This window comes from Apteryx rowi, unplaced genomic scaffold, assembly GCF_003343035.1.
Source record: "Apteryx rowi isolate R43461 unplaced genomic scaffold, aptRow1 scaffold_332, whole genome shotgun sequence".
Classification (NCBI taxonomy): domain Eukaryota; kingdom Metazoa; phylum Chordata; class Aves; order Apterygiformes; family Apterygidae; genus Apteryx; species Apteryx rowi.
Genome location: NW_020449775.1, coordinates 190,623 through 218,133, shown reverse-complemented (window position 1 = coordinate 218,133; position 27,511 = coordinate 190,623). Strand labels below are relative to the sequence as shown.

The 27,511-nt window shown below is 37.0% G+C and overlaps 1 protein-coding gene across 2 annotated transcripts in view; it reads left to right on the top strand.

The window, feature by feature from the left end:
• SLC36A4 (solute carrier family 36 member 4) overlaps nt 1-24,311 on the top strand; it is a 133,943-nt gene extending 109,632 nt beyond the window's left edge. For both annotated transcript variants that reach the window (XM_026071936.1, XM_026071937.1), the window contains exon 11: nt 23,555-24,311. In XM_026071936.1, coding sequence (XP_025927721.1) covers nt 23,555-23,859 — 305 coding nt within the window. In that variant the 3' untranslated portion in view covers nt 23,860-24,311. The remainder of the gene's footprint in view (nt 1-23,554) is intronic.
• Nucleotides 24,312-27,511: the final 3,200 nt, after the last annotated feature.

The window sequence follows — 27,511 nt, the reverse complement described above, 5'->3', positions numbered from 1 at the left end:
GAAATGACTCAGTTAACTACATGTAGGAACATTTTTGTTTTACAAATTGTTGACATTTTGCTTAGACTTCCTAGTGGTACTTATTTTTCCTATCTATAAGTAGCTGAGCAAGATAATCAGCTGTGATTCTAGCAGAGGCAAACAGTGGCCCAGTGAATTCCCTGTTGTCTCCATCTATGCATGGAGTTCACTGGAGAGCTGACACATACTTCTGTTCTGCTTCTGAATTTCTGGGCTTCTTGGACTTTATACGAATGGTATACTTGTATGTGCACGTGGCAGTGCTAGACATCATCCAAGCAGCAGTGGGCATCTAGGTAAGAACTGACCCACGTGGAAGCAGGTTGAAGAGTCAGAGTGATTGCATTTCTTTAGTAGCAGTATTTGGTAGAGTGCAAATTAAAAATTTAACTTTCCTCCACTTTCCCAGAATAGACAGAGGAAATGTAGTCAGCATCTCAGATTGACTGCAGTTTTGTGGAAGTTCGTGTAAAAATGACTGAAAATGGCTCCTACCCATTGGTACTGCTAGTTTAACATGAAAGAATGTTTAATATTTGAATAATGAAATATTATATTTAATGTATACTGAGTGAAAATTTTCAAAAATAAGATGGAAATTGATTGGCAATCTTGAAATGAGCTCCAGTATGACATCTCTTGCTAATGATAAGACGTTTTAGCACGAAGGCTACAACCAGTAGAAAGTCCTGAATGCAGGCTTCTGATTAGAAAAGCCCTTTATTTTCAAAATATTTCCTAATTTATACATGATGAAAAACATTTTTCAGGACACTTATTTAGATGGTTGTGCAGAGAGCCAAATGTGCAGAATTTGTCTTTCAAAATGCTAGAAAGGATAGGCAGATAGAAAGTAGCTCTTTAAAGACTCTAAAAGATAAAGGTAGCAAAAGCATTTCTTGAAAATATTTAAGAGCTTTTTGATGGTATGTTGAAAATAATTAGCAGTAAAGAAAATACTCAGGGCTATCAAAGCATAACTTTTCTGTCAGTTTGTATACTTGGCATCCTTCTGTGTCTTTCTCTTTTCAATAAAAGAGAAAATTTCTTTGCTTTAAATTGCTTTTTAAAAAATTATTTTGTAGCTGGAATTAGTCACTCCAGGCGTTTTCTTTGCTAGTGTTTAAAATGAGTGTAAAAGCTGCAAAATTAATGATGCCTTAGTATTATTAATGATTAGTGGTTTGATAAGCTGATTCTCACGACAGGTTTTCAAATATCTGTCCTGCTTTATAGAAGATTGGAGAGGAAGTTGCTGGGTAGTAGCAGATTGTTTCTTCTGACCTGCTATAGGTCAAAATTTGCTGTTTTTTCATTTTATTTTGCTTTGTTTCCTCCACTCGCACTGTGTTTAATAGGCAGAAAAAATAATTTTATGAGTTCTGAGATCCATATGGAAGTGTAGGAGAATTAAGTCCTCTGTGATTTAATTATAATGTCCTTACTAGCCTACAGGAGAGTTAGGACTTTGAAGAGCTGTTATCATGATAAAGGTATACTGCTTTAACACATCAGAGCAACCAGCATGAAACTGCTGTTTGTTAGTAAAATTAAGAAAAAATATATAACATTTTTCAATGAATTACATCCTTGAAATGTTAAGTTTTCATGTTAATGTTTTATTTACTTTTTCCTGATTTTCCTTCCCCTGTCTTACTAAAATATTGCAACTCGCTCTGAAAAGGAAGATGCTCATGAATGGCTGTATGGTATGCTGGTGTGGATATAGTTGCAAGATTCAGGCCATGAACAGAAGGGATGGATGAGGTCTTGTTATTTATTCCTCTTCCTCCTTCTCATTGAAGGTCTTTTTTCTGCAGCATATTCTCAAGTGCTTTTTCTCATCTAAATTTTATACAAAAAGTGAGCGTTGAAACCCTTTATGAGACTTTATAAGAGATCTTGTGATTACAAAATGAAATGGGGTGCTAAAGTCTAAGTATTTTTTTAGTATAAAAAGGTGTTCTTCATCTCATTTGTAATAGATCCTTCAATGTTTTGGGGGAGAGGACTTTAYAGAGCACAATGAGATCGAGTCCAGAAGACCAATCCAACTGGAATATGTGCCTAATCTAGCCAAATTCAGTGCAGTAAAATACATGGTTAAGTGAAGTGCTAAATTGGAGCCAAAGTGAAAATCCCATATGTGCTTTTCACCACCATTTCTCTTTTATTTGCAGATGTATTTTTTTTATAACTTTTAACATTTCTAAAGATACAGGTTTGTGTGCTGGTTGTCCTGAAAAGGATCCTAGTTAAATTAAGAGTTTTGCAACATGACCATGCCACTGAATAAAGCTAAAATGAGATTTTGTTTATCAATTGTATTTCCTGACATTAGAGATATCGTAGGTGAACTGACTGTCAGCTATTTACAATGTATTTTCAATAAAAGTGAGTAACAATCAGGGTCTTTTTGTTTTCAACTAAAAAAACCCTCTGATATTTTTAATGTTTTTTTGGAGAAAATCGGAATTTTGTCTATATAATGTAACTTAAAATCTAGTAAGTGCTTATATTCACTTCCCATCTTCTTATTTTATTCTCATATTCTGTACAGCATATATATTTTTTCAGTTTTATGTGGAGAATAAAGCCATTATATATATTACTATCTATCTAAGCTATGCATGCAAGGCTAAAGCATGGGTTAAGTCAAGGCTCAATAAATAAGAGAACGTACCCAGAGACAACCTACAAGTACCTGCATTTGAGACCATATAGTTTGACCTTTCTGCCAGCAAGTGGAATCCTCTGCTGGTCCAATTTTCAGCAGCCATCACAGAATGGACCACTTTCCTGAGGCTCATGTTCTGCAGCTTCTCATGCCTGCAGCTTCTGCCAATGATGACAGTTCCTGCAGGAGAACAACGTGAGAGCGTAGTGGTTTGGGCAGTCAGCTTTTAGTAGCAACTCCTAAAAGAAGAGTCTACGCCATTTCTAGTCCAGTGTTTAAGACATCGTTAGTGTTGAACCACTGCTAGTTCTGCTCTGAGAGCAAGAGTGAACTACTCAGTCCTCCCCGTAGGTCACATCTTTCCATTCAGGATGAAATAAATCATCAGTCTTTTTACTGGCTCCCTCTCTAACAGGCTGACTGCTGAGAGAAGGACCAAGACCACAATCAACTAATGTAAAGAGCAGGCAGTCTTTATTAAATTGCAGGTGTTGAAATCTCTTTACATTGCTGGGAATTAYAGGTAAAAGAAATCAAATCCAAACGATAAATAGGGGCATGTAAATTTTACAGGGGACAAATCATTTATTCATCGAAAAAGTAGTTTTTTTGCAAAACAATTTGTGAAGTTTAACTGAATAGCTTCATCCAAAAATAAAAGGGGGTGTGAGGAAGAGGGATGTAGGTTCAAAAATTCGAAGAGGCCCAGGAAGGACTCTTTTTACATAGTATCCCAGTGCATAGAGGATTCTCTTTATTTCTTCCTCAGCTTTGGCTACCCAAAGCCATGTTTGTAACCAGCTGAAGAGTCAGTCTTTCTGTAGGTTCACCGATATTAAATAATTTATGTTAATTTGAAATACTTTGACAAGTGAGATATCAATTTGAGGTCATCTGTTCCACTTGGGCTTTAGTGGAACAGTACCGGTATACGCAGTAAATGAGGTCTTCCTTTGAAGATTTCACAAGTGTCAATGCCTGCTCTCAGACTGGCTTTTCAGCATGATGGGAACCATACTTACTTCCCTGGGACTCCTTGGATTTCCATGTGGGCATGTTTCAGCCATGAAACCCAACAGGACTGATTTAATTCTCCTTTGAGTGATACCTTTCAGAATAACCCACCTTAAGCTAACATGGGAGCCTACAGCTTTGCTCATTCCTGATTTTGTGCTGGAGTTTCTTTATGTCTAAATGTGGGGGTCTGGGAGGAATTCTGGGCTATGAATGTCCATCCTATCTATGTTCTCTGCCGATACCAGCAAATCTTACTTACAGTTCCCTGTTTAGAGCTTAATTAATTTTTTTCCACTAACTAGTTTTCATTTTCAAACACCCTGACAAACTCCCAAGTTAACAATAAAAAGTTGGATTTAATTCTTTAACTTAATGAATTTGGTCAGGGAGAATTTTAATCAAATGACAGTAATGTTTCCCAGATGACCACACAACCTGTAATAAACTTGGATATGTACATATTTTTTTCCTTTTGAGGCTTCACTGATAGATGTATGGCATTTACTTACTGGAAGATATCAGTCACTCTGAGATTAATCATTGACTTCAATAAAGCCAGGATTATGTCTGTGATACATCTAGTTGTGTGCTGTATCTTAGCAGTATCAAAGCTGCAGTAATTCTTTCATTTCATATCAAATTTGGATGAAAATGGGTATTGGTTTCACTGCAGGTAATTTTTTAAACTTGCACATATACACTACTCCTATTCAATACATGAAGTTTCAGTACTCTGTTAAAAGAATGGGCCTTTTACTGCTAAGTATACATTATAATTCTGCTCATGTATTGGTGTGTTTTGGGAAGATTCAGTTTTAAAAATGATACACTTCAAAGTACAAAGGCTACAGGATTTTTGAAAAATGATGTCTCCTAGTTTGATTCCTTTAACATTTAAAAATTGTTTATTTTTACCTATGGATGGATGACAGCCTCACCTTACATAAAGTTTGTAGTCATCTTGTTTTCCTTTAAGAGCAGGAAAGGCAAAGATATATAGTCATTTAGTCATTGAATAACAGACGTGATGTTACAGCTGTTAAGGATTCTTACATATAAGTTTTTACCAGATTTTCTGCTGTGAAATTTGAAATGAAATCTTTAATTTCCAAATGACATTTAGAAGCATTGAAACGTTAGCATTTCTGGGTTGTCATTTCAAAGCCGAAATCTTTGTTTTGTGAAAATTTTCAATATTTAGATGTTTTAGTTTTCTCAGGGTAAAAAGATCTTGACATGGAAGAATTTTCCACCACATGGAAATTTCATTTCTAAAGATCTGTTAAAAAATTACATGTGATACCCATTTATGTGTCACACTGAAACTGCAGTTTATTCTTCTCTGAAACCTACTCTTACAGTATTTGTTGCAATTCATATCTTTTTCATACTTGTTGCTTAGCTGTTACGATAAAATCTTTTAATATATGCTTCAATTTTTTGTTAGAATGTCTTAACCTTTGTGGAAGCAGAGGAGGGTGGATCTGAGGAAGCTTGGCATTGTTTTTATTTTATGAGAAAGAAAATTCCTTTAAATAAATTGTATTAAAATATTTTCCTATGCTTCCAATGTAAATCAATACATTTTCTCTCTTCTGTCTACTTGAATGTATATGCTATCCAGGGAATAAAGTCTTCCATTTTATGATGGTGTTACAGAGAGGAGGCTCTTGTATCTGACATCTAATTTATGGAATTTGGAGGCAAGTCCAACTGCATTTTTTAAGTGGAGGTGAGGGTGTTTGCTTCAAGGATATCCATACCATTGAAGGACAGTAAGGATTCATATGCCATGTCTGAACTGTTACTTTTTTAAAGTCTTTAAAGTTATAAAAATTGTGCATCACGTAAACATTTGCTTAAAACATATACAGTCTTGGTTAAAAGGAGAAGTTTGCTGAACAGCTGTGCTGGAGTTCCCTGTGTTTTAGTCTGTCTTTTGAGTGGATGGGGAATTCTTTCGTTAACTGCCACAGCAATTTATGCTGACAGTCCGGCTATATCGTGTTCCTTTTTTTATAGTGACTGAACTTAATTCTCTCTTTATTGGGTAATTCAGGCCATTGGCTGCATGTTAAACTTTCATTTATGCAGATGTGGAGTATTGCCAGTAGGGATAGGTGGTGGTGCGACTGAGAGCAAAATTTTGACCTAGAGGGTTTTCTACCCATATTAACAGTCTTCCAGTGTGCTCTCTGGTGTCTACACCATGCCTAACCTGTCAAAGATGATTTTATGTGACATGCTATCTACATACAAGAAAATTGATCCAAATAGCAGGTTTTGTTTATCCCAGCAAACACCTGATAATGATCTCCTTTACTATGTTTTGTAAGCCTGTTTCACTTGAAGCTATATCCAGTATAATTTTTCTCCTGTCATTAGTTGATGCTTTTGCCCATCATCTGAAAATGAAAATCAGAGCTGACAGAATGCAAAGATGATACAAAAAGCAATATCCTAATAAATGATAAAGAACACATAGCACCCAGGTGTTTTAAATAAAATGTTTTATACAGCTGTGGATATGCAAAAGAATGTATCCACAGATGCAGGTAGCAAATGACACTTGACTGAAAATTGAAACCACACAAATTCATATTAGAATACAGGAGAGTGCAAATCTGCGGTGGTGAGGCTAGTTAACCATAGAAGCTGCTTACCTATGGAGGTAGCATGTTCTCTCACTCAGGGTGTTATTCAGTTGACTACCAAGACTCTTACATTTAGGTTACCAAGGGTAGCTGCATACATGTACAGGGTTGTGTAAATAGGTGTCTAGTATAGTTTCCTTTGTGTTGCATCTGCCAGGTCCATGTCAATGACTAATATGTAACCTACATAGCCTGTATAGATACGAGAGGACTCATCTGGGGAATCATTTTGAATTTATGCCTTTTGTGTTTCATATTTTCTTTTGACACAGGTTTAAAAAGAGGGGGAAGATGGTACTTTTTTCCCGGACTGTTCTGTGGTCTGATGCTTGGTGCTGTCCTGGAAAATAAGAGCTGGCAGGCTTGGCTTCTCTGAGCCATGGATGTTGTGCTGGACTCAGCCTTGTAGGAGAATATTAAGTGCAATCAGCATATATCTTTAATTTGGGGTCTGGAAGGGACATAGACATGGAGAGGACTACATTCAGGATCCCAAATAGCCTAAGTTGAGAAGTGAGCTTTTAGGTGCTCGGCTTAGTTACTGTGTCGGTACCTGTGGCTAAATTTTCTGCCTAAATTGTACAGTCGTCGTCAGAACACTTTCCTCTTTGGGCCGTTGTCCCAGATGGCCGGGATTTCAGAGTGCGTGAATCACTGCGGTATCACCATCACCTGCATAGTGCTAATCAGAAGAGAAAGAAGGTGGTTTTTTAGGGACTCAGTCTGAATTGGCCTTTGTTCATCAGAGTTTAGGTTTCTCATAAAGCCTTTTCTCCTCTGAACTGCAATATTTTTTCTTAAATTCAAGGGAAAATGTTCTCTGAAGGTTTTAACTGATACAAGCCCACACTGAAACAGGCAAATTGCAGCCAATGTCCGTGTTCTGTGTCTCCTTTAGCATGTCCTTTTATGTTGACGTTGAACTTCGGGGTAACAGAGTAGCTGATATCACGAAAAAGAAAATCCTGGTACCTTTAATTGTCTGCTCATTGATTAATTATGCAGCTAATACCTGATTTAAATTAAAGTTTAATTAAAGATTATATCTGAAACCTTGTCTCTTTTAGGCTCCTTTTTTTTTTTTTTGTAGAGAGAGCAAGAGGGAGATTAAATGTTTAAACATTAATTCAACAGTAAATGTTGGGGAAAAAAATCAAAGTTTTCTTTTTTCTTTATGTGGAAAGTTAGACAATGATTATCTAAGACCTGTAGGACAGACGACAGTACCATGTTTACCACTGATCTCAGGTGAGCTGTAACTGGAGGCATATTCACTTGACTTGCCAAGTTTTTGTGTCTTTATTTGGAACGCTACCAGCAGGCACCAGGTTTACTTTGTGTAGTTGATAATTTCAAGGATGACGGCAGCTGTGGTTGTAATGCCTGCTAGTTAAGAGATGACATTATAATAAAGTAATATCTTATGYTTGATATTTAGTATTGCCTTTTATCCTGTGGGAGTCCTTAGTGCTTTACAAAGTATATTTACAGGAATCATTTCACATCCACTTAAGAGCATTGCAAGAGCATTGTAGTCAAGTTTGGAATGGGAAGAAAACCATCCTTAAAATAGAATGCAAAGCACTTGTGGGTAGCCACAAAAGGTGTCTGATCATGTAACACTAGCTCAATTCCTTATTTACCATATAAGCACATGCACAATTAAGGATAATGTTCTTTCATGTCAAAATTCCAGCATAAGTACTAAAGCTCTAACAGCTACTGCAATGATATTAAAGTTTACTACTTTCATATTGTTTTCTACCTGCCACTGTCAAAATGCCTTACAAAGGAGTTCTGTGTTATTATTGCCATCTCACAGACAAGGAAGCTGAGGCATGGGGAGAGGAAGTGACATGTCCAAAGCCACTAAACAGACCAGCGCGAGTGAAACACACTGACAACAGGTTTCCTATGCACAAATCCAAAATCTTGTTTCTAAGGATACAGTGCCTTCCGCTTTGCTTAGGGAGATAAAAAGTTACAGGACATACAGTCCCAAATATTACAGGCATGGGGGCTTATAATCTCTTTGAGAGAAGATGATCTTGTTCTTATACTTTCACACCTTTGAAAATAACTTTCATTGACCATCTCTTTAGAACAGCTTCACTGCCTGTCTCCTGATAGTGTTTAGGTCTGTGTTTGAAATCTTACAATGGACTGATAAAATATAGTTGTTTTCCAGTCTGTAGTCCATCCAGATCCTCTCTGGTTCTTTGCTGTATTTCCTCTACAAATAAGTTCTTGTTTGGTTCTCTATCATCTCTGAGCATCCTTACTCTATCCTATGCAGATCAGTAAGTCATTGGGCTTTAATGGCTCTTAGGGAGTGCATTTTTCAGTAGGACATTTAACTTGTCATGGGAGAAGTTATAGCAGTTAGGGTACTTCTTAAATTTTAAAACTAAAAAGAGGTCTCATTTCCACAATCACTTTTTTGACGAGTAATATACTAATTTTAAAACCTGCACCTTTTCTTAAATGCAAAAATGATAATGAAAGTGTTATCTTAAATATTGTTGCATAGCTTAGGACCAAGAATAAATCTATGTTAAATCTGTAAAAATTGTGTCCTTCTACCCATGCTAAAGCTTCTGAGGTCAATCACTGCAAGTCACCCATCTCTGGAACGTTGTCTTCTCTAATGGGAGAGGGGGAGATGGAGAGGGAGAAAGGTGTATGTTATTAGTTCAAAATAACATCCTCAGGACTTGTCTCTCTCACATGTGCTAGCAGGTCAAATTGAAGGAAGCAAGACATGCTCATAGCTATTAAAACATTTTTTTCTTCCAAGGGAAGGCCTGCTGTGGAGGGACTGGTACTGTAGGCTGCAACTTCACATCTGAAGAATGAGGTTATTCTTTCTGTTTATGCTTTTGCTTTTTCTTTTCTGAAGTTGTTTGTATTTTTACACTCCCACTGTATAATTTTATGACAATGAGGTAGGCTGTTTTGTAAGTAACATTTTATATTGCAACTTTTTGTTTGTTGATAAAGAAGATGAGTGAAATAAAACCAGAGGGATTTGGTTTTCCGCAACTTTAACTTTTAAACAGACTTGGACAAGGGAAACATGAAAAAGGTTGCCTGGCATATAGTAACGTAAAGTATACTGATAGGTGAATACTCTTGCTGTTTTTTTTAACAGAAAATTTGTTGACATGACGACTGCTTGCTGTTTTGTGTTGACAGTGATAGAGCAGAAAACTAAACTGGTTCATTCTTAAGTAAAAACCTTCTTTAAAATACAATTTCCAGAGTGCTGAACTTGAGAAATGTAGAAAACATGTAATTTCAGAAAAATGCTTCCCAGAAGTCCTAATGCACCCTTTTCACTTAGACAATTTGTATTTTGACATATGCACAGATCTTAAAATGTATTCCATCCTTTTTAAGTGTTGAAGTGGAGATCAAATTTAAAAACCCTGCAGAAAATCCGAGAATTCCACTGACAAAATATGAGTGAATCAGCTATTTCAGGATCTTTTAAAATGACAAAATATAAATACTCTTATAAATCAGCAGTAAAAAGAAAGAAAGGTACTTTTGTAGGTGAAAACTATAAACTCAATACAAATTATCTATAAAATTTAGAGACTAGACATGAAGTCTTGCTATTAAAGTACACAAGGAGTTTTTCCATCAGTCTCAATGGATATATGTTTTCCCTTATACTTCTGTTCTTAAACTTGCCAAAATTCAGTTAGTTGACTTTTTTTCTTTTTTATAAAAATATGTTATAATTAACAGGTCCTATTTTTTCTTTAAAAATTATGGAAATTACGATAAAATGAAATAAATCAGAATTAAAAGGTGATGTTAATACATTTAATTCACTTTTCTGAAATATACAGGTAAAGGAAAACAGTTTTTATGAAAAATACAGCTAAAGTAAAACATTTTAGGACATTATGTTTCTGAGGTCTTCTTGCTAATATATTTCCATGTGCAAACAAAAACTAGTTACAGCATAGATTTATGCATTAAAAACAGGGTTTTTTCGAATAATATAATCTGGGTACTCTCAGAGTAGCCCCTTAGTTTTTTTTTTTGTAATGGAATGAAATAACTGACATGCATTTTCATGCAAATAATTAAATGAAGATGGACTTCATAAGAAATGCCTTTTGCTAAAATAGAATGGCATAAATGTGATATTAAATCTGGTAGCTGTTTGTAATGTGGTTGCTTAAATACGTTGTTGTCAGTATATTAGGCATTTTTTCCTCAAGCACTGATGACACTATGAAAAGATGGAAGAGTTTGTGTCCCTGGCTCTGTATTTCTGTGGAGAACAAAATATCCGTACAACTTAAATGCATATGAAAGAATTTTAATTTAGAATTTCATTCTTACTTATGCTTTTCTATTCTGGTCCTAACCATTCAAACCACTTTTTTGTTAAGAAATTATGTATTTATTACTAAATATAAGATATACAATTTGCCTTCGTATTTATTATAAGGCAGTTTCTGCTATACAGCAGATATTTGATAGGCAGTGGCATGGCTGCTTAGGATAGCCGTCTAGAGTTTTATTGTATAAGAGAAATTAAGATTTACCTCTGTTTATGTGAGAGAATTATATAGCTTTGCACAACCATTGTATTTGAAAGTCTGAGTCTGAAAGTCCATTTTGCTTTGTTAACGTTAGGCAACTGGCAGTTCTTTGTGCTGTCCCTTACCTATTGGAGATTTGATTGTATGAATTAGCCACACTCCCATGTGCAATGAGAACTGGACTGTAAGGCCCTTATCCTACAGATGTACTTCCCTGGCTCATGCCTGCGTGCATACTGCTTGATTCAGAGGTGTCTGCATAGATACAGGAGCGCCTCTACCTGCAGCCGGTTTTGGGATGAGTAGGTAATCAGAGTGGAAGGTGATGATAATTTGATTTTTCTTTGAATTACTTTGAACTATTATTGAAAATCCTAATGAGAAGTCATATCCAAACTAGTCTATAAGGGTGAGGTCCATCTCACCAAACTTCAGCCATCTAAAAGTCAGGTGAGAGCTTTAAATACCTGCTAGCAGCTCGGCATCCTTTAGAGAAAGAGGCAATTCCAGAAAAAATTCATCCTGACTACTTGGGAACAAGATGAATCATCTCCTGGAGATGCATGTTTTCTCTGCAGAGCTCTAAAAGGAGCCTGGAGCATGTTAGACTACATACTTAATTTCTAGGAAATAAAGTTAGGTCTTAGAATATCACTGTGGGACTTTGCGCTGCGTGTTGTTTCATCCCATGTCCATCTGTGTAGTCGCCGCAGCTTGCCCTTGCTGTACGATACCCAGCTCTTCTTCTGTGTTGGACAGTGCCTGGCTGTGTGGTCGGTGAATCTGATTACCACATTGCTGGTTTGGAAGATCATTAATAAAAAGGCAGGACGCAAACCTCCCTCCTGACTGCTGCGTATCTTCAGCACAGCACTAGAAAATAACACTTTCTTGAATTCTCTTTCTGATCCCAACAATTTCACATGCCTTTTGTTCGCCAAACGGGCACAGCACTTCTACAACTTCTACTTCTATTGGGCTGAGCCTAAAGCTTGGTGTTTAGGACATTTGAGGTGTGATTTAAATCTTGTCTACTTGAGGAAAGCATTGAACTTGAGTCCTCTTCTTCCTGCTGTAAGGATTAGGTTATTGTTTTGCCTCCCATCAAGTTGAAAAGATGATAGTGAGTGAGTTCCATGGAACTTGCCGCTAAAGGGTGTTATGTGGAGGTACATGCCTATGGCATGCAGCCAGGTATTGGGCACTGATCTGCTTGGGGAGCAGGAAAATGAAGGACAAGTGCTGGGGGCTCTGAATCCTTCTCATGGGCCTGCGTAGCCTACTGCATGTGTTTGCAGTCGTCTGACTAAAAATCACTGGCTGGACCACCCTCCCTCCTGGTAAATCCCTGCGTGCAGCAAGCACAGCTGGCCAAACCCAGAGGAGAGGGGAGCTTCGGACACATTGCCGTGCCTGGTGCAAGCAGGCTACACGTTTGGCAGTCAGACTTTCCTAAGTGATGAAGAAAGCTGCTCTGTCTGGACTTCACTCTGCGAGGTGAAATGCCTACAACTTAAGAATCAAAATCTATAGATAACTAAATCTTTTTGATGGATCCAGACTCTTGGCCATAGTTCTGTACTTAATCTGCCCGAACCTGTCATCACTGGGAGCTGAACTGGAACTAGCTCGTGTACGCAGTTCTCTCTGTGAGGCCAAGGCACTGGGCAATGTGTTTTCTCTATATCATCAATCAACCCGGCAGGCTCTAACTAACTTTTGCCTGTGACAGCAGCTGCTGCAAAGCATTGTTTTGGAAATACGTTGGTCATCCCACTGCAGTAGGATTGCTGTCTTTTTATGGGCATTATGTGTGAACTCGCTTGTGTAATGCTGCAGTAAATTCACAAGCTATTTACTAGCATGTCAGTAGTAAGATAGTACCTATCATGCACTGCACTGAAAAAACATGCATTTTTACAGCCCAAAATAWGCAGGCCAGTTCAAAACACTTAAAAACCACATGAGAAGCCAGGCATTTGCATTGTATGGGAAACTTTTAACAATGTGTGAAATCAGACTGTAGCTTCCTGTTTGAAAGTGGCTATAATTTCTCTGGGGACTAAAATAATTGGTTTGTAACATACCTAGCTCTGTGGGCCTGCCTTGCTGCTTGAGCACTGCATTTACTAACTGATTATTTCACCAACAAGAATGTTACCAAATTCCTGAGTTTGTGCATTTTGGCTGAATTCTAGTTTACATCTAAATGGTGCTTGGCACAAATGACAAAAACATTGATAACCTGGTAAATAAGAAAATCCATTCACCTTTTTCTTACATTAAAAATGCATAAAATAGGATTATGAATAAATGTATTCCACATTATATAATTCTTTACATACTATACATACTTTAGCATACTATGCAGTTATTTAAATAATGTATAACTTACGATGTATCCTCAGGTGTTACCAGTAAGATTTAATATCTTTTAAAGCAAATTTACTAAAAATAACCCCCCAAAAACAAAGCCAGTGAAGTATAATGCAAGTATAATGGTTAAAATATTGATTTAAATCCAGCTTTGAATCATGATTAAAAATCAATTATTTAAGCTAGTTTGGATTTAAATGTGATGTCAGTCCACTTTCAGCAGCTGACACTGTGTGCTACAGGGATGTTTTTTAGACAAATGAATATTGTAGTGAGCAAGTTAGCATTCTTTCGACTTAAAGAAAGATTCTCTCCTTTTTTTGAGGAATGGGTGGCTCAGTAGTTACTAAATTAGTGAACTGGAATGTCCACAACAAAAGCTGAAATCTTGGGAAGTCTCAGACACTGTTGAGTTTTGGACTCCTTTTATGAATGTGACTGTAGTGCAGAATGTAATCTGATTCATTTCTTGCTGTCTGAAGTAAATATATCCCTCAGTGAAAGAGATTGGCACAGCACATAACATTCACTCAAATTTGATCAAAGCGCTGTCAAATCACATCCTGCAAAGCCTCGATGGATGTCATGATTTCTGCATTACTTGTTTAAGGGGCCAGTTATCTTCTACTGATTGTTACAGATCATATTTCCAGGAAGTAGAGAGACTTTGAGAAAGTATAATTTAATTGCATAATGTTATAAACAGAATTTTGAAGTCGCTCCTATTTTTTAGTAGAAGTCTATATAACAATGCTTACAGTGGATGCAATACATTCTTCATGGTTAAAGGACAGTGTTTCACAGTCTCTAACATTGCCTGCTAAACTTCCTATAGGTTACTTAACCTTTCTAAATCTCTAGAAATGCCTTCAAGAAGTATGTGGGTGAGGTTGCCTGTACCCTTTCTTGGGGTACATATTTTTAGCACATAAAACAAATTTTCGACATTTTCAGGAACTGACTACACTTTGCAGCAGATACAAGGTCAGTGATTATCTTCTCTCTTATAAATCCACTTTCTGACTTGCAGCAGGCATTTATATAGCTTTGTTTGCCTTGTCTTTCAAGGGATAAAAAATACATAAATTAATAGCTTGAAATCTATTTTTCCTTGATGCAGAGCCTATATTAACATTCATTGTGACAACCATATTATTAAATGCGTATTAAAGTATTGTAGACATGTTGGGTGGACAGTAAAATGTTTTGAATGTGTTCAAACTTGGACAAGCTGATCTTTCTGTTTCTCTAAAAGGAAGTAATTATTCACAGATCTTTCTTACTTAGGGAACCACAAAACCCCCCCACTATTATCCAATTGTTTCTTGATATTTAAACTTTTATAAAAATGGGATTTTTGGCACCTTCCACTATTTTTTTCTTTGCATAAATCCATAATTGATTTTGGAAAGCTAAAGAAAGTAAGCATAGCTGGAAATGAGAGAGTAATTAGTTCTCAAAGTATGGAACTAAGAAAAGAGATGGTTTGAATCAATTCTAAGAGGATTATGATATCCTCTTGTCTTTGGTAATAGAAATAAAATGGAACTATTCAACTAGAAGGGATATATCTTTCCTTACCTTACCTTTGGTCTCCAAACTCAAATTAAAAGGCATCACAAATTGGGCTATTAACCCATTTGTGGAGCAGCTGCTTTCTCTGCTCATCTTCCCTTTTCTTCTGTTCGGATATATTTGGTTAGATTTTCCTATACATAGTTTAGAGGTTAGAGTTTTCAGAGGTTCCCAGAGTCTCCGCACTGAAGTCAAGTCATAATAAGGATGTTTTGAGAAGGAGGTCCAGAAGCATGTAATGTGCAATTTCCTGCTCCGGAATATAAGTAATATATTATACCACCCCTAACACCTGCACACTTAAAGAAGTTCCAAGGTTAAATAATTCTTCCCTTAACTGTGCAATTATATATTAGTCTTGAGCAGGGTTACTTTTCAGTAATTTTTCAGTAGCTACTTTTCAGTAGTCTCCAGCTTACCAAATTAATGTGTTTGTGCTAATGATAACTGTAACACACACAACCCCCTTCCCAAACACAAATTACAAACTCCAACTCAGAAGTTTTATTATGGTTTTCCAGGACAGAATCTCCTTGTTCTATAATTCATCTAAAACTTCTTTTGGTGGGAGGGGAAATGGACTTAATCTGTTATTTAATAAATTTTTAGTTCTTAGGTGGTAATTAGAGACAATAAATTATCTAGCACAACAATTATGATTTTTTGCAGCCTGATGGTTTCCATTTCTAGTGAAAGAATTCCACAGAAGCGTATACATATGTATATTTTTTTCATGTTAGTCAGTTGTTCCTTTAATCATCTTTAATAGAGAAATGTAAGTTTTGATTATGAAATAAGGCAAGAAGCCTGAAGGATAAAGATACATAGTTTTAATCTTAACTGCATTATTTTTTGCTCACTTCATACAGTGGCCAAAAGATATATAATGACTTTTTTTTTTCAAGCATGAGGGCAAAACAAGCTGCTTTTTGTATAGAATAGTTTTAGCTTATTCAGTCAGCCCCAGGTCTGGCTTTGCGTATGAGACAGCAAGGCAGCCATGGGTCACTACTTTCGTTTCTGTGACATAGCTTGATATTGATACTGCTGGGAAGAGAAAGGCTGGGGAGTATGGAGTCATGGCAATGCGTGGAGGGAAATATGCCTTTCCAGCAGCTCAGGAGCGGTGTGGCTGACTCGTCAAGGATTTGCTCTCACCTCTTTTCACCTCTGCTCCCTATGGCTAAAACAGACTGGTCCTTGGATCAGCAACATTCATTTTTGCTTGCAACGTTGAGAACCCTTCAGCTATCTCAAAGTAGCAATTTATTGTAGGAGACTGAGGCAGAGGGGACAGAAGTTTAATAACAGACTCACTTCTGGTGGGTCTGTACAATCAGATGTCTCAAAGCAATTGGCTTTGGGGACAGTATCAACACTGTAATGGTGTAGGATTATCCATGTAGACTTCAATATTAATGCATTTTGCTTCATGCTTTACACTCATTGGTTGAATCTAGTTGCATATAGCAGTTGTTTATTTCTCTGAAATATGTCTGAACAGGTTTGTATTTTAAAGTATCAGTAGCAAAGCTGAAATAAATGTACTTCAGAGACAAATGAATAAATATGATGTTTCAAAAATAACAGTCTAACCAGATATCCGTCATGAGCCCACAGGTGTAGTCAGCTGAATGCTGGAACACATTTGCACATAATTCAGTGTATACTATGCCAAGCATCTGTGCATGCTAGTTTTATGAAAATCACAGTGGTGTAGTTCCTGCAAACTGCATCATGAGAAACTTCCTTAGTTTCTCAATGTCTGTTTTGTTTTACATCTTAGCATCCAAGATGCTAAGTTTTGCTGAGTTTTGCCAGGAGCTCCTTGCTCATCCATGCAGGTCTCCTACCTCCTTTGCTTGACTTCCTACTCATAGGGATGCACCACTCTTGAGCCTGGAGGAAGTGATGTTTGAATATTAACCAGCTCTCTTGAACGCCCCTTCCTTCTAGGGCCCTGACGCATGGGATTCCTCCAAGCAGGTCCCTGAAGAGGCCAAAGTTTGCTCTCCTCAAGTCCAGGGTTGCGATCCTACTTATTGCCCTGCCTCCTCCTCGCAGGATCCTCAACTGCACCATCTCATGGTCACTGCAGCCAAGGCTGCCCCCGACCTTCACATCTTCCACCAGTCCTTCTTTGTTTGTTAGTACGAGGTCCAGCTTAGTTAAAAAAAAAAAAAAAAAAGAATTTTGAAGATTTTATGCAGAATGGCAGACACAACCCCAGTATGAATAGGATTAGGAGGCTGAGCAATTTATTAAGCAGTACTTTGACATTTGACTAAGAGTGAACAAGTCTCTCTGATGCAAAGTGCTTTAAAAAAATGAACCGATTTCCACATCTGTGAGGTACTGATGTGGAGGCTTCTGGGGTGGGCAAACATCTGTCCACTCACTGAACAGACTGTTATGGCCCTGCTGTTCTGGGGTGGGCAGCACGTCCTTGCTTACCTCTCATTATGAAGGGTAAAGTTATTTAAACCATCTTCTCGTGTATGACTCTACTGCTTCCRACCAACATAGGACAAAGCCATTATCAGCAGTGAGCAGTAGTGCGAGGGCAGGTGAAAAGTTAGAAGTGAAATACTTCTGGTCTCTCAGAGCATACTGTATATTGCTGGAAGATAGTGATGAAAGAGCTTTTCACTCGAAAGGAGATAAAGCAAAACCGTATGATGTGTGTGGTTGTCCTAGATCCTAGCTGTTATCTCTTTTTCTCTCTAGTATGAAAGTAGAATTTGTCACCTTGTGCAGTATAACTGCAATTTAGTTCCTCCTTTGTTCCTTTATTTGTTTGGTTTCGCTTTTGAGATTGAACTGGTATTTAAAAGCATACATTTTAAGTAATTGGGTTAAAAAAATGATTTTTTTGATGAACATTGAATCTAAATACTTTTTAAAGAAATGCCATGGTCAAACTGTGAAAGAGATTTTTTTTTTCCTATATTGCATAACAAAGTGCAAATCTGACCATTTTGCTTGTTGATAAAATTCTCTGGTAAACACTTAATTGTAAGCATTTTTTCCTGCTAGAAAGGACATTGTCTTTCTTTGCCATATCACAGGCCTCTCTCTTGTTAAAAATAGGATTTTGTTCTGTGCATTTAGAAAGTCTTTAAACTCCGGTTGTCCTGAAAATGTATGTCAAAGACTTATCTTTAATGCACCAGTGCTCCAGTCTTCTGATTTAGTGTTGGAGAAGAGGAACAAATAGAGAGTAAGTTTGTGGTGTGCTGACTTCCTGCAGAATGTAGAAGCCTAAGCCTGAACTATATTATAAATATTTAAATACTTACCATTGTGATAATTGGAGTCTGCCCAAATTTTAGAATTACCTGCAGCAAATACAGATGCTCTTGGTTTGATGTATGTGACCTTTCACTCTGCTTAGAAGTTAGTTTAATAATCAGAGCTCTTTCTGAAAAGGAGGAGACCTGGGTTCAGTCTTCTCCTCATCCTGAAGGATGCCCACCTTGGCAAATACACAGAAGATGTGTAACCACTGAGAGTAGAATTGGTTTAGCTACTCTGCTAAGGCTATTTTCGCACTCAACAAAATAAAAATAGTCACTTTTACAGGACAATGTATCTCATCCTAAATAGATATGTAAGTCAGGTGAGTTACCACAGTGTTATGTAGTTCTTTCTACTAAATATCAAGGAGAGCCTGGGATGATTAGTGCAGACAGCAGCATGTAACTTCTAGACATCCAATGCAAAGGGCATGAATCCCATCTTTGACATACTTTGATGCATCACAGAGGGCTTTTTATCAGCAGGTGAATTTCCTCTTAGATAATGGGTGTAGTGTAACAGGAAGAGGTTTATATACTACTGCAGTAAGTAAGATTAAGGTACCCAGATTCCATTTCAGGGCTCAATCTATAGATTTATCCAACCTCTGTAAGATACTTATCTGAGCAAGTTAGTTTACTTCCCAGTATAGAGTGAGTTCAGTTACTTTAGCTGTTAGCATATACAGGAGAATTGCATACACCATGAAGCAATAGGATACCTTGTTTATAATTGATGATAATGTCAAATAGGAGAGACCATTAACATATTTAGGCTGATAAGGCTGAATTGGGTTAAGAAAAGGTAGATCTCATAGGAGCTTGAGTATGTACCAGAAGTCTCAGTTGGAAAGTAGCTTTCCAAGATACAGCATCATCATTCCCATTAACTAAATGGGGAGGAATACTGTCCTCCAAATGTCCTGTAATAATGCATGTTCAACGCTGGATAATCTGTTATAAGTCCCTTTAGAAATCTGTGTAGCAGTGTACAGTATCTGCAGTTATTTTTCTGCACCTGAAGCCAAGCTGTAGTGTACTGCAGCAACATCGATAGATGGCATTTGGGGGATAGGAGTTCCTTCCATTTAATTAGCGTAACTGGAACAGGGACCTCTTCAGCACTGTCTGCTTCTTTGAAGGACACTGGTTGTATATCACTTGAGACAGTTATTTTGCTCTCTAGCTGTGTGAAGTTACCACTCCCTGGTAATATCTGACATTTGTCATTCTAACTCTACCTTGGCATACTTAAGAAGCCCCCAATCTCTTTGACTTTGTATATTTATAAAATTTGTTTTTAGGCAATTTTTTCAGGCCGTAGTTCTGATCTGATATGGATTACTTATTTTCTTCAAATGCACATGTATAAATACTTCTGACTTGGTTTCCATCAGAATTGTGTCTAAATATCCAAACACAGATACAATCTAAAATCTGGCAATATCTGGAAACTAGTTTCTTTAAGGATTTTATCAAAGAAATATTAAACTTAGCTTTATTATTTGGGCTAAAGGAAAATTTAGTAGTAACTATCAGTATTAATAGCTTTTTAAGCTTCAAAATTGCTTTCTGGCTTCCTACAAGATGCTTATAAATAAATTCAGTCCTATTAGAAACAGGGAAAAAAACTTTTTAAGTGAACTGTATCATTAAAATCTCTTGATGAAGTCACAATATGTTTTTCTTTTAATCTGTGTATGGAGAGGACCAAAAGACCAAAATCATAATTCAATGTTTATGTAGATACATAGAACCTAATTACTGTAGTGCTCATTTTGCTCGTTATGTGGTATGTAGCATGGCATATGAAATACTTTTTGATAGAAATAAGGTAGTCCAACATGTGATTACTAGAGGAAGTACTGGAATATGGTAATCACATATTTCACTTCAGCTGCAATTCTAATTCACCTTGGTTGGTCAGTAGTAAAGACAAGGAGAAACTGGTTTTGCTCCCAGTGATCTCATTGAAATTTACCTTAGCAAGCAAATCTGGCTAATCACTTGCTGATTCTGTAACAAGGAGAGAAAATTGTAAAAGAAGGAGCTCTATAAAAAGAACAGAATAAAATTAAGGATATCTTTCCACTGGGATGATATGGCCCTTAAGAAAATAAAAACATTCAACTATACTATTCCCCCCCAAAACYCCAACCCACACAAATGTTTTACTACACGGTTGAGACAGACTGCAGAATCCTGTATTGCTAGTTTTTGAGATTAGACAGCAGAGTTTCATGTAGAAGCAATATTGTTACAGTCTGTGAGATATTTTGTTCACATGGCTCTTGCTCTTTCATTGGAGCCTGAAGACAATTTAACTGTTGCCCCAAAAGTAAGTCTCATATTAATATTGTAGGACTTCCTTTCCTCAGTTAGGATTCCCAGAGCTTCCAAAACAGAAAGTTTCATGACTCTTGATCAAGGTTCAGAATTTCTTCTTGACTTTGTACTTTTAAGTGTAAGTAGGTCAGGGAAATTCAGGCTCTCTGCCTGCAAAAACGCCCCTTGTTTGCTTCTCCTGGAAACCTGGCCCCATTCTTAACCCTTGAAGACATTCTTTGGTAGAAAATAAGCATGAGTCATGGTTCTGTCGGGTAGGTACAAACTAAAATAAGACACTCAATAAAACTTGAGACACTTTTTCAAACCCCCTCCCACAGCAATATTCAAATTCATAAGAATTCATATGAGCCAGGCAAACATTTGACAAGGTCCAAACCAACGCACAGTACTTCGCTTTTCTGTAAACTGAAGCAATTATGAACTGTGTAGTTTTACTTTTTTCCAACTTAAAAGTATGAAAAATTTTCTCATTATTTGTAATCAAGCAGAACATTTCAAACAAAGCTATGAACTGTAAAATTAATGAGTATCTGCTTAATTGTGGACATACATGTAGAATTGAAAGAGGCCTATTACAGAAGTTAAAAATCTATATTTAATGCATACACCCACTACATCTGTTAAATTAGGAAGATAATAAATGTGCAGCTCTCTCTTCTGCTTCAGAGTTTTCAACATATTCATTAGCTGAGAGTTTTGCTAGTCATTGCAAATATACTTCAACTCTAGTTTTCAATTGCTTACACATTAGGCATTACTGTGTAAGTATCAAGCAGGATTGCCAGTCATTCTGGTCTGAGTGCTCTTCTTGGGTACTTGTGGTGTCTGCTTTTTTGGCTTCAGTGGGAGTTATGACCACTAAAATTATAGAGGTGGGTTCTTTATGACTTTTATTAACTTTGGCATAATTCCTTTCTCATTCCTTTCAGCTTTGCCCTAGATAATGTATAAACATGTGGCATTTCCAGTCTTTAAATGTCACATCCGTGTAATGGAAGAAACAATTTATGATGTTTGACTTTCTGAATAGTTAGTCATAACAGTGGAATAAAACACTTGGCTGATCTCCTGTTCAGTATCATGGTGTTCCTGAGTTTTTCTGAAGGACACCTTCTGTCTAAGCCTCCTTTGGCCATGTGGTGTCTCTCATATCTCCATAGAATTCACAAGGTATTCATAAACTATAGTCATGACAAGTAGTTAATGGATTTTTCTTGGTAGATCTGTGCATGGTTTAATTCTTGCAAACAAGATGGGTTGGAGAATCCTTTATCTTTTATATTTCTGTGGGCTCATACCTTTTACATGATGTGACTGTAGTTTTTATTAAAAAGTGTAATAGTAGCAGGAGATAGCTGTATGTTCTACACATGAATTTTGTTTTTATCTTCACCAAGGAGTAGACAGAACTGAACTCTCTCTGCAGACATGCTTATCTCAGAATTGGAAGTGCAAAGACATTTGAGCTAGCAAAGGGCAAGCTCATAGCAAGACTTACATGTTGGGCTCATGTGACGTACCACATTGGGACCTAAACAAAGTCCGTACTGTGCTGCAGCACATACACTTACTAACCTGTGTCTCTGCTGTCATGAGCATATTTGCCAATGCAAAATTCCTCAGGTTAGATACTCTGAACAGATAACATGAACACTTATGTGTTTTGAGTATGCTGCCTTTCATAATGAGCTGTCTTCAGAATTCAAGGCAGTTGGTGTCAATCAGCCTACACCGAAGACGCTCTGCAAATTGAAAGTTCAGCTTGAGAAATTCTAACGCTGATAGGCACTTTGTAGCTTTCATCCTCCCATGCTGTGTGAGGATATCCTTCCCAACTGATTCATTTTTTTTGTTGCCATAGACATTATTTCCATAATAGTTGGTTGGTGGAGGAGTTGCTCTGAAGCCAAACATGCTTTTCTTATATGAGTTTATTATGGCTTATGAGTTAAGAAGGAAGGTATGGAAGAACCAAAATATATTACACAGTATTTTTGCTGTGCCGATGTTTTTTACCCCAGATTTCCCCATGCCCTTTCTTCCACATTGCTTTCTTGTCTTGATGAGAAGTGATAGAAGATGTCTGCCAGCTAGAAGGGGATACATTCATGGGTGGGAAAAAGACAGCCATTTGCACCTCGCATATAGGATCATACTTGAGCCTGTGCTCTGCTGGCATCTGAAAACTGTCTTTTAATACAGGATTGGAAGAATTACATGACAAACTGGTACATCCAAATTAATACTAGAGTATCTTGCCTAGAGTTGCAAGCCAAAGGGGTTAAAATCAGAAGAGATTCTGGTCCTCTTGTAAGGACAAATTCTGTCTACAGAATGGTGTTGTTTCCAGAGGTAAAACCAGCCATGCTGTGCTGAAAGGCTTCAGGGGCCTTGTTTTTACACTTGCCTGTTGCCAGAACTAARTTCTCATTTAGCTAACTGACCAGCTACTAAAGAGGCATTTTGCAAGATGAATGCAATTGTAGAGACCAAGATTGTTCAAGAGACAACTTTGTAGATAAAAGTTGCTGAAAGGATTGTGAGAATGCCAAGTGGCCAGGAGGTTTTGTGTCCATTTTGGAGAATTTTCTGTCTCTTTTACATTATTTATAGTAATATATTTTTGCCCACTATAGCCTTCCCTTTCCACTGTCCTTCCTGAACTTTGTTCTTTCATTAAAAAAAACACAAAAAAGTAAAAATGTCTCCATATAATTTCATATTTCTCATTTCTTTATGTTTTGCAGGCCAAATGTTCTTAGGCTATAAGTGCGAGAAGTCTTTAAGTTGAAGCTCTGTAAACTCATGCAGAAATCCAAAATTGAAACTGAATTTCACATCAGCACTAAAATGTATCTTTCTCAGAAATATGTGCATGAATCTACATAGTGTACACCACTTGTATCTGGAAAAATAGTGGATGATAGAATTTTTTTAAAAGCAATCTCTAGGTTATGTGTTTGTCACAGTTTTATTTCTCATGATGATGTTGAATCTGAAGCCACAAGTACTTTTCTTGTCTTTTAGGTGCCGTAGCGATTTTGATCCCTCGCCTAGACCTGGTGATTTCTTTCGTTGGAGCTGTCAGCAGCAGCACCCTGGCATTGATTCTGCCTCCTCTGGTTGAAATCCTCACATTCTACAAGGAAAATTTAAGTCTGTGGACAGTACTTAAAGATATTTTTATAGCTATCATTGGAGTTGTTGGATTTTTAACAGGGACATATGTGACCGTTGAAGAGATCATTTATCCTGCATCCACAGTCCTAGTTAATACAACAGAGAGCATCTCTGCAGATTTGAATGCTACAGACTTGATGGTTGGTTTCTAATAATAATCAGGTGCCACAAACCATTTTGTTCCTGACTGTGGGGTCTGTTTGGTAAAAAGAAATCCTGGATGAATGGCAGACCTATGTGTGGGACAAATTCCAATGGATTTTATATGATTTTTTGAAAAACAGCATGCATCTCTTTCTGACTCTGTTGTTTGTTCCTTCCATCATTCCTTCTGCTATCTGAATTAACCCCTCTGCTCTCAATATTGTCTGCCCATTTAGTGAAAAACTGAATTGATGTCAGGACTTTTTAAAAAATATATTGGAAGGAAATGTAATTTTAGATTATTTGCAAGAAAAAAGGAGGAGTTTTCATAAGGAAGTCAAGATGCCTTCCTCCACAGAAAAAGTGCAATTCAGTGTATTCATCACATCCAAACACAAGGTTTAGGTACTACTATGGCAAACTAAAGCAGTAGGCACTCTGTTGTAAAGGTCTGAGTAGGAGTTCAATAATGTACAGACCTTCTCTTGGCTGTCTCTGAAGGGGTGAATTGCACTCTAGTAAACCGGAGATACTGTGGTTTTAGAAATTAAAAGCTTTGATTATTTTTTTTTCCATTCTCAGGGCTTGGACATTTGCCCTGGAAAAGCTTTTGGGTAATTGTAGTTGCCTAGGTCTGGTTCCTGGGAATTATTAGATCTTGAATCACAGTGTGTTGTGCAGAATGACTGTGACTCTTGTTCAGTCTTTTCACAGTGGCTCCAAGGCAAGTTTTTCAAGCAATAGGAGGGACCAAGCCCTTCTTGGTTAATATGAGTAGAACAGATCACCACTCTTCATGGGTTAGATTCCAGTAAGCATAAAGGCATTTTTTTTTTCACACTGACCATACTAACATTGAAGCTGAAGAGTGGTCAAGACAGGCAGAGAGGCAAGGTTTAGAGGTAAATGTTATATCTTCTATTAGACTAAAAGAAAGCCAGCTCCTTCAGGAGCTTTCTTCCCATCTTGCATGACCTGTTACTGTGTGTTCCTGTACCATGAGCTGCTCCAGGGAAATGGCGTCAGTGGAGCTCTGGAGAGCTGCAGAGGCCTGGCTGATCCGAGCAGTTTAAAGATTCCTGATGTTAACTTTTACATGAGAGAGGAAAGGATCAGACACTACTTTCTAGAATGGAGCTTATGCCATACTTGCACACGTATAGGCTGCGGGTTGTTTGTAAAAGAACTGTGATTCCACAGCGCTTTGAGCTTAGGGGGGCACAGAGGACATCTGTTTTGAAGCCCTTTCTTCCTAGAACCCAACACCTCCTGCAGGTTGTCTGAAGGTGTGGATTATCTCAGGACTTGCTTTCAACTACTGGTACTTTGAAGAGAGGTACAGCTTATATGAGATGTAAGGTATACATGTAAAATACGATTTTTTTTTAGAAAGTTATGTATCCACTTTGGATTTTGAATGCAATGTTACAGGATATTGTTATTTATCAGAGCAATGTTACTCTCTTTAATGATGCAAAAACATCTAACATCACAAATGATGATATAAGTAGTTTATTTTTCTATGTTTTGGTAACTCCTGTCCTAACCCATTTTTTACACCATTACTCTGTCCTTAATCGCAACTGTACGAATGTATGAAATGCTGTATTTTTCTATCTATTGCTAGAAGTCTGTAGACTGCCTGTCTATATTTCTATTGGAACATATGAAATTATTTTTGCATGCTTATGTTCTGCCTTAAATAGGATCTAACATGCCCATTACTGTATTTTGCTTCTTTTGTCCATTTTGGAAGAGAAAAAGAGCATGTTGATAAATTGGTAACTGGGTGGAAATGAATTTACTGCAGCAAGTCTGTGCACTCTCTGAATCCCCAACAGGATTTGACTTTCTGGCTCACACTGCATAGCTGAATTTCGCTCCAAACTCCAAGCCATGTTTTTGGTTTTGTTTCCTAAAAAACACTCTATATTTTGTACAATAACAGAGCTCAATTTATCATACTTGTTCCTGTTATGAAGAAACTCCTTTTTCTAAGGGATATATCTAATTATGACATTTCCCCAAGAAATCTGATATACCTAAACCCCTCTATTATATTCATAGAAATTAAGATAGGAATATATGCAATATTTTAGTTGCCTAGAGCATTCCTTAGAAATCTACCATTTGGTGTCAGCATTATAGTACTAAAATAATCTAGTCTCACACACACACACACGTTTATTTATTCTTTCTCGCCAGAATATTTTCCCCAGTCATCTACCGTGTGATTTTAGAGCCCTTTCATCTCCATTTTCATAAAAGCATTTCTGATAGAGGTATTCAATATAGCATGAATTTGAACTGCGTGTATTTTTTCAAACAGTAGTTCTAAGCAGTGTTCTCATTTTCATTTTAGCCTGGACAAAATTAAATACTTGGCAGGCACTTAAAGGAATGAGCCTCTGCAGTCATAATGCCATATTACTAACCTTTTATATGAAAGTGCTACTGAAGAGCAAACAAAGGTAATTATCAGARAAGCAAAAGGTAAATTCAGCTTTTCAGCTTAAAGCTTTTTTAGTCTTCTTTAATCTGTTTGAAGAGGCATATTGAAGTTAAGTGTTTCACTGTATTTGGCAATACATCTGTTGTTTACCTAAACCATACACTACACAGTGATAGAATATATTTCTGTTAAGCTTATTTTACTTGATATTAAATATTTCTACCTATAATATTTTTAGTAGGACCAATAGCATATAAATGAAAGATATTTTTTTAGTTAGTTTTGCATCTTTCTAAAATATCTGTTCGGAGAATAAAGGATTGTCAAGTCCATTCATATCGTCTGTTCTTCATTGACTGCATGCTGGTGAACACCTCTGAGATGGTGCTCCTGCCAGCATGCAGAAGAACTTGAATCCTAGTCATTGGACCAGTTCAGTGTTTGGTAGTAATTTTTGGCCAGTGCAAGTGAATAAGGATATGACATTGTTAATGAAGATTTGCTGAGCTGAGTGCCTGCAACCTAAATAGGTGGCCAGGCTACCCAAATGAATGCAGCATGTCTTTTTGAAAGGCAGGTGACTTGTTTAGAAGCTTGCTGGGTTTGGGGAATCTAACCTTAGCCATCGAGCTTTGGATATGCTGGCCCAAATACCAGCCTTTGCAGATCTTACTGCCATGTCTGACGGGGGAACAGCCTGTCAAGCCTGGCAGGTTTTCAGGCGTGTTGCCACTGATTCACCAGGTATGAAGTGGTGTTTTTATGCAGTGGGTCAGCATTGTCATGTCTAATGGTGATGTATCTTTTAAGTCTTTAAAATGGTTATTAATATATTTTACACAATGTTGATTTTCTCCTACAATGTAGGATTTCCATTATTTTAACACTCAGACAGTGCATTTGTGTGGCCTGCTCTTTCAAACAGAAAGAGTGAGATATCAGAGTATCTTCCTTTGGATGAGACTAAAATGTCATTAGTAAAACTAGTGAAAAACTACTATGTCTGAATAGTAAGAGTGTTCCTGTGAAACATTGCCAAAGATTTAAAATGATAGACGATCTGACAGAAACCTCTTCTGAATAATAAGAGTGTTCATTCTGATTTTAAGGTACTGTTATATGAATTGTAAGCTAAGATGCAGGRAGTGAAACTGCAGATTTAATGGATATGGTTTACATTAATATGTATTTAAGATGGAAATGTAGTT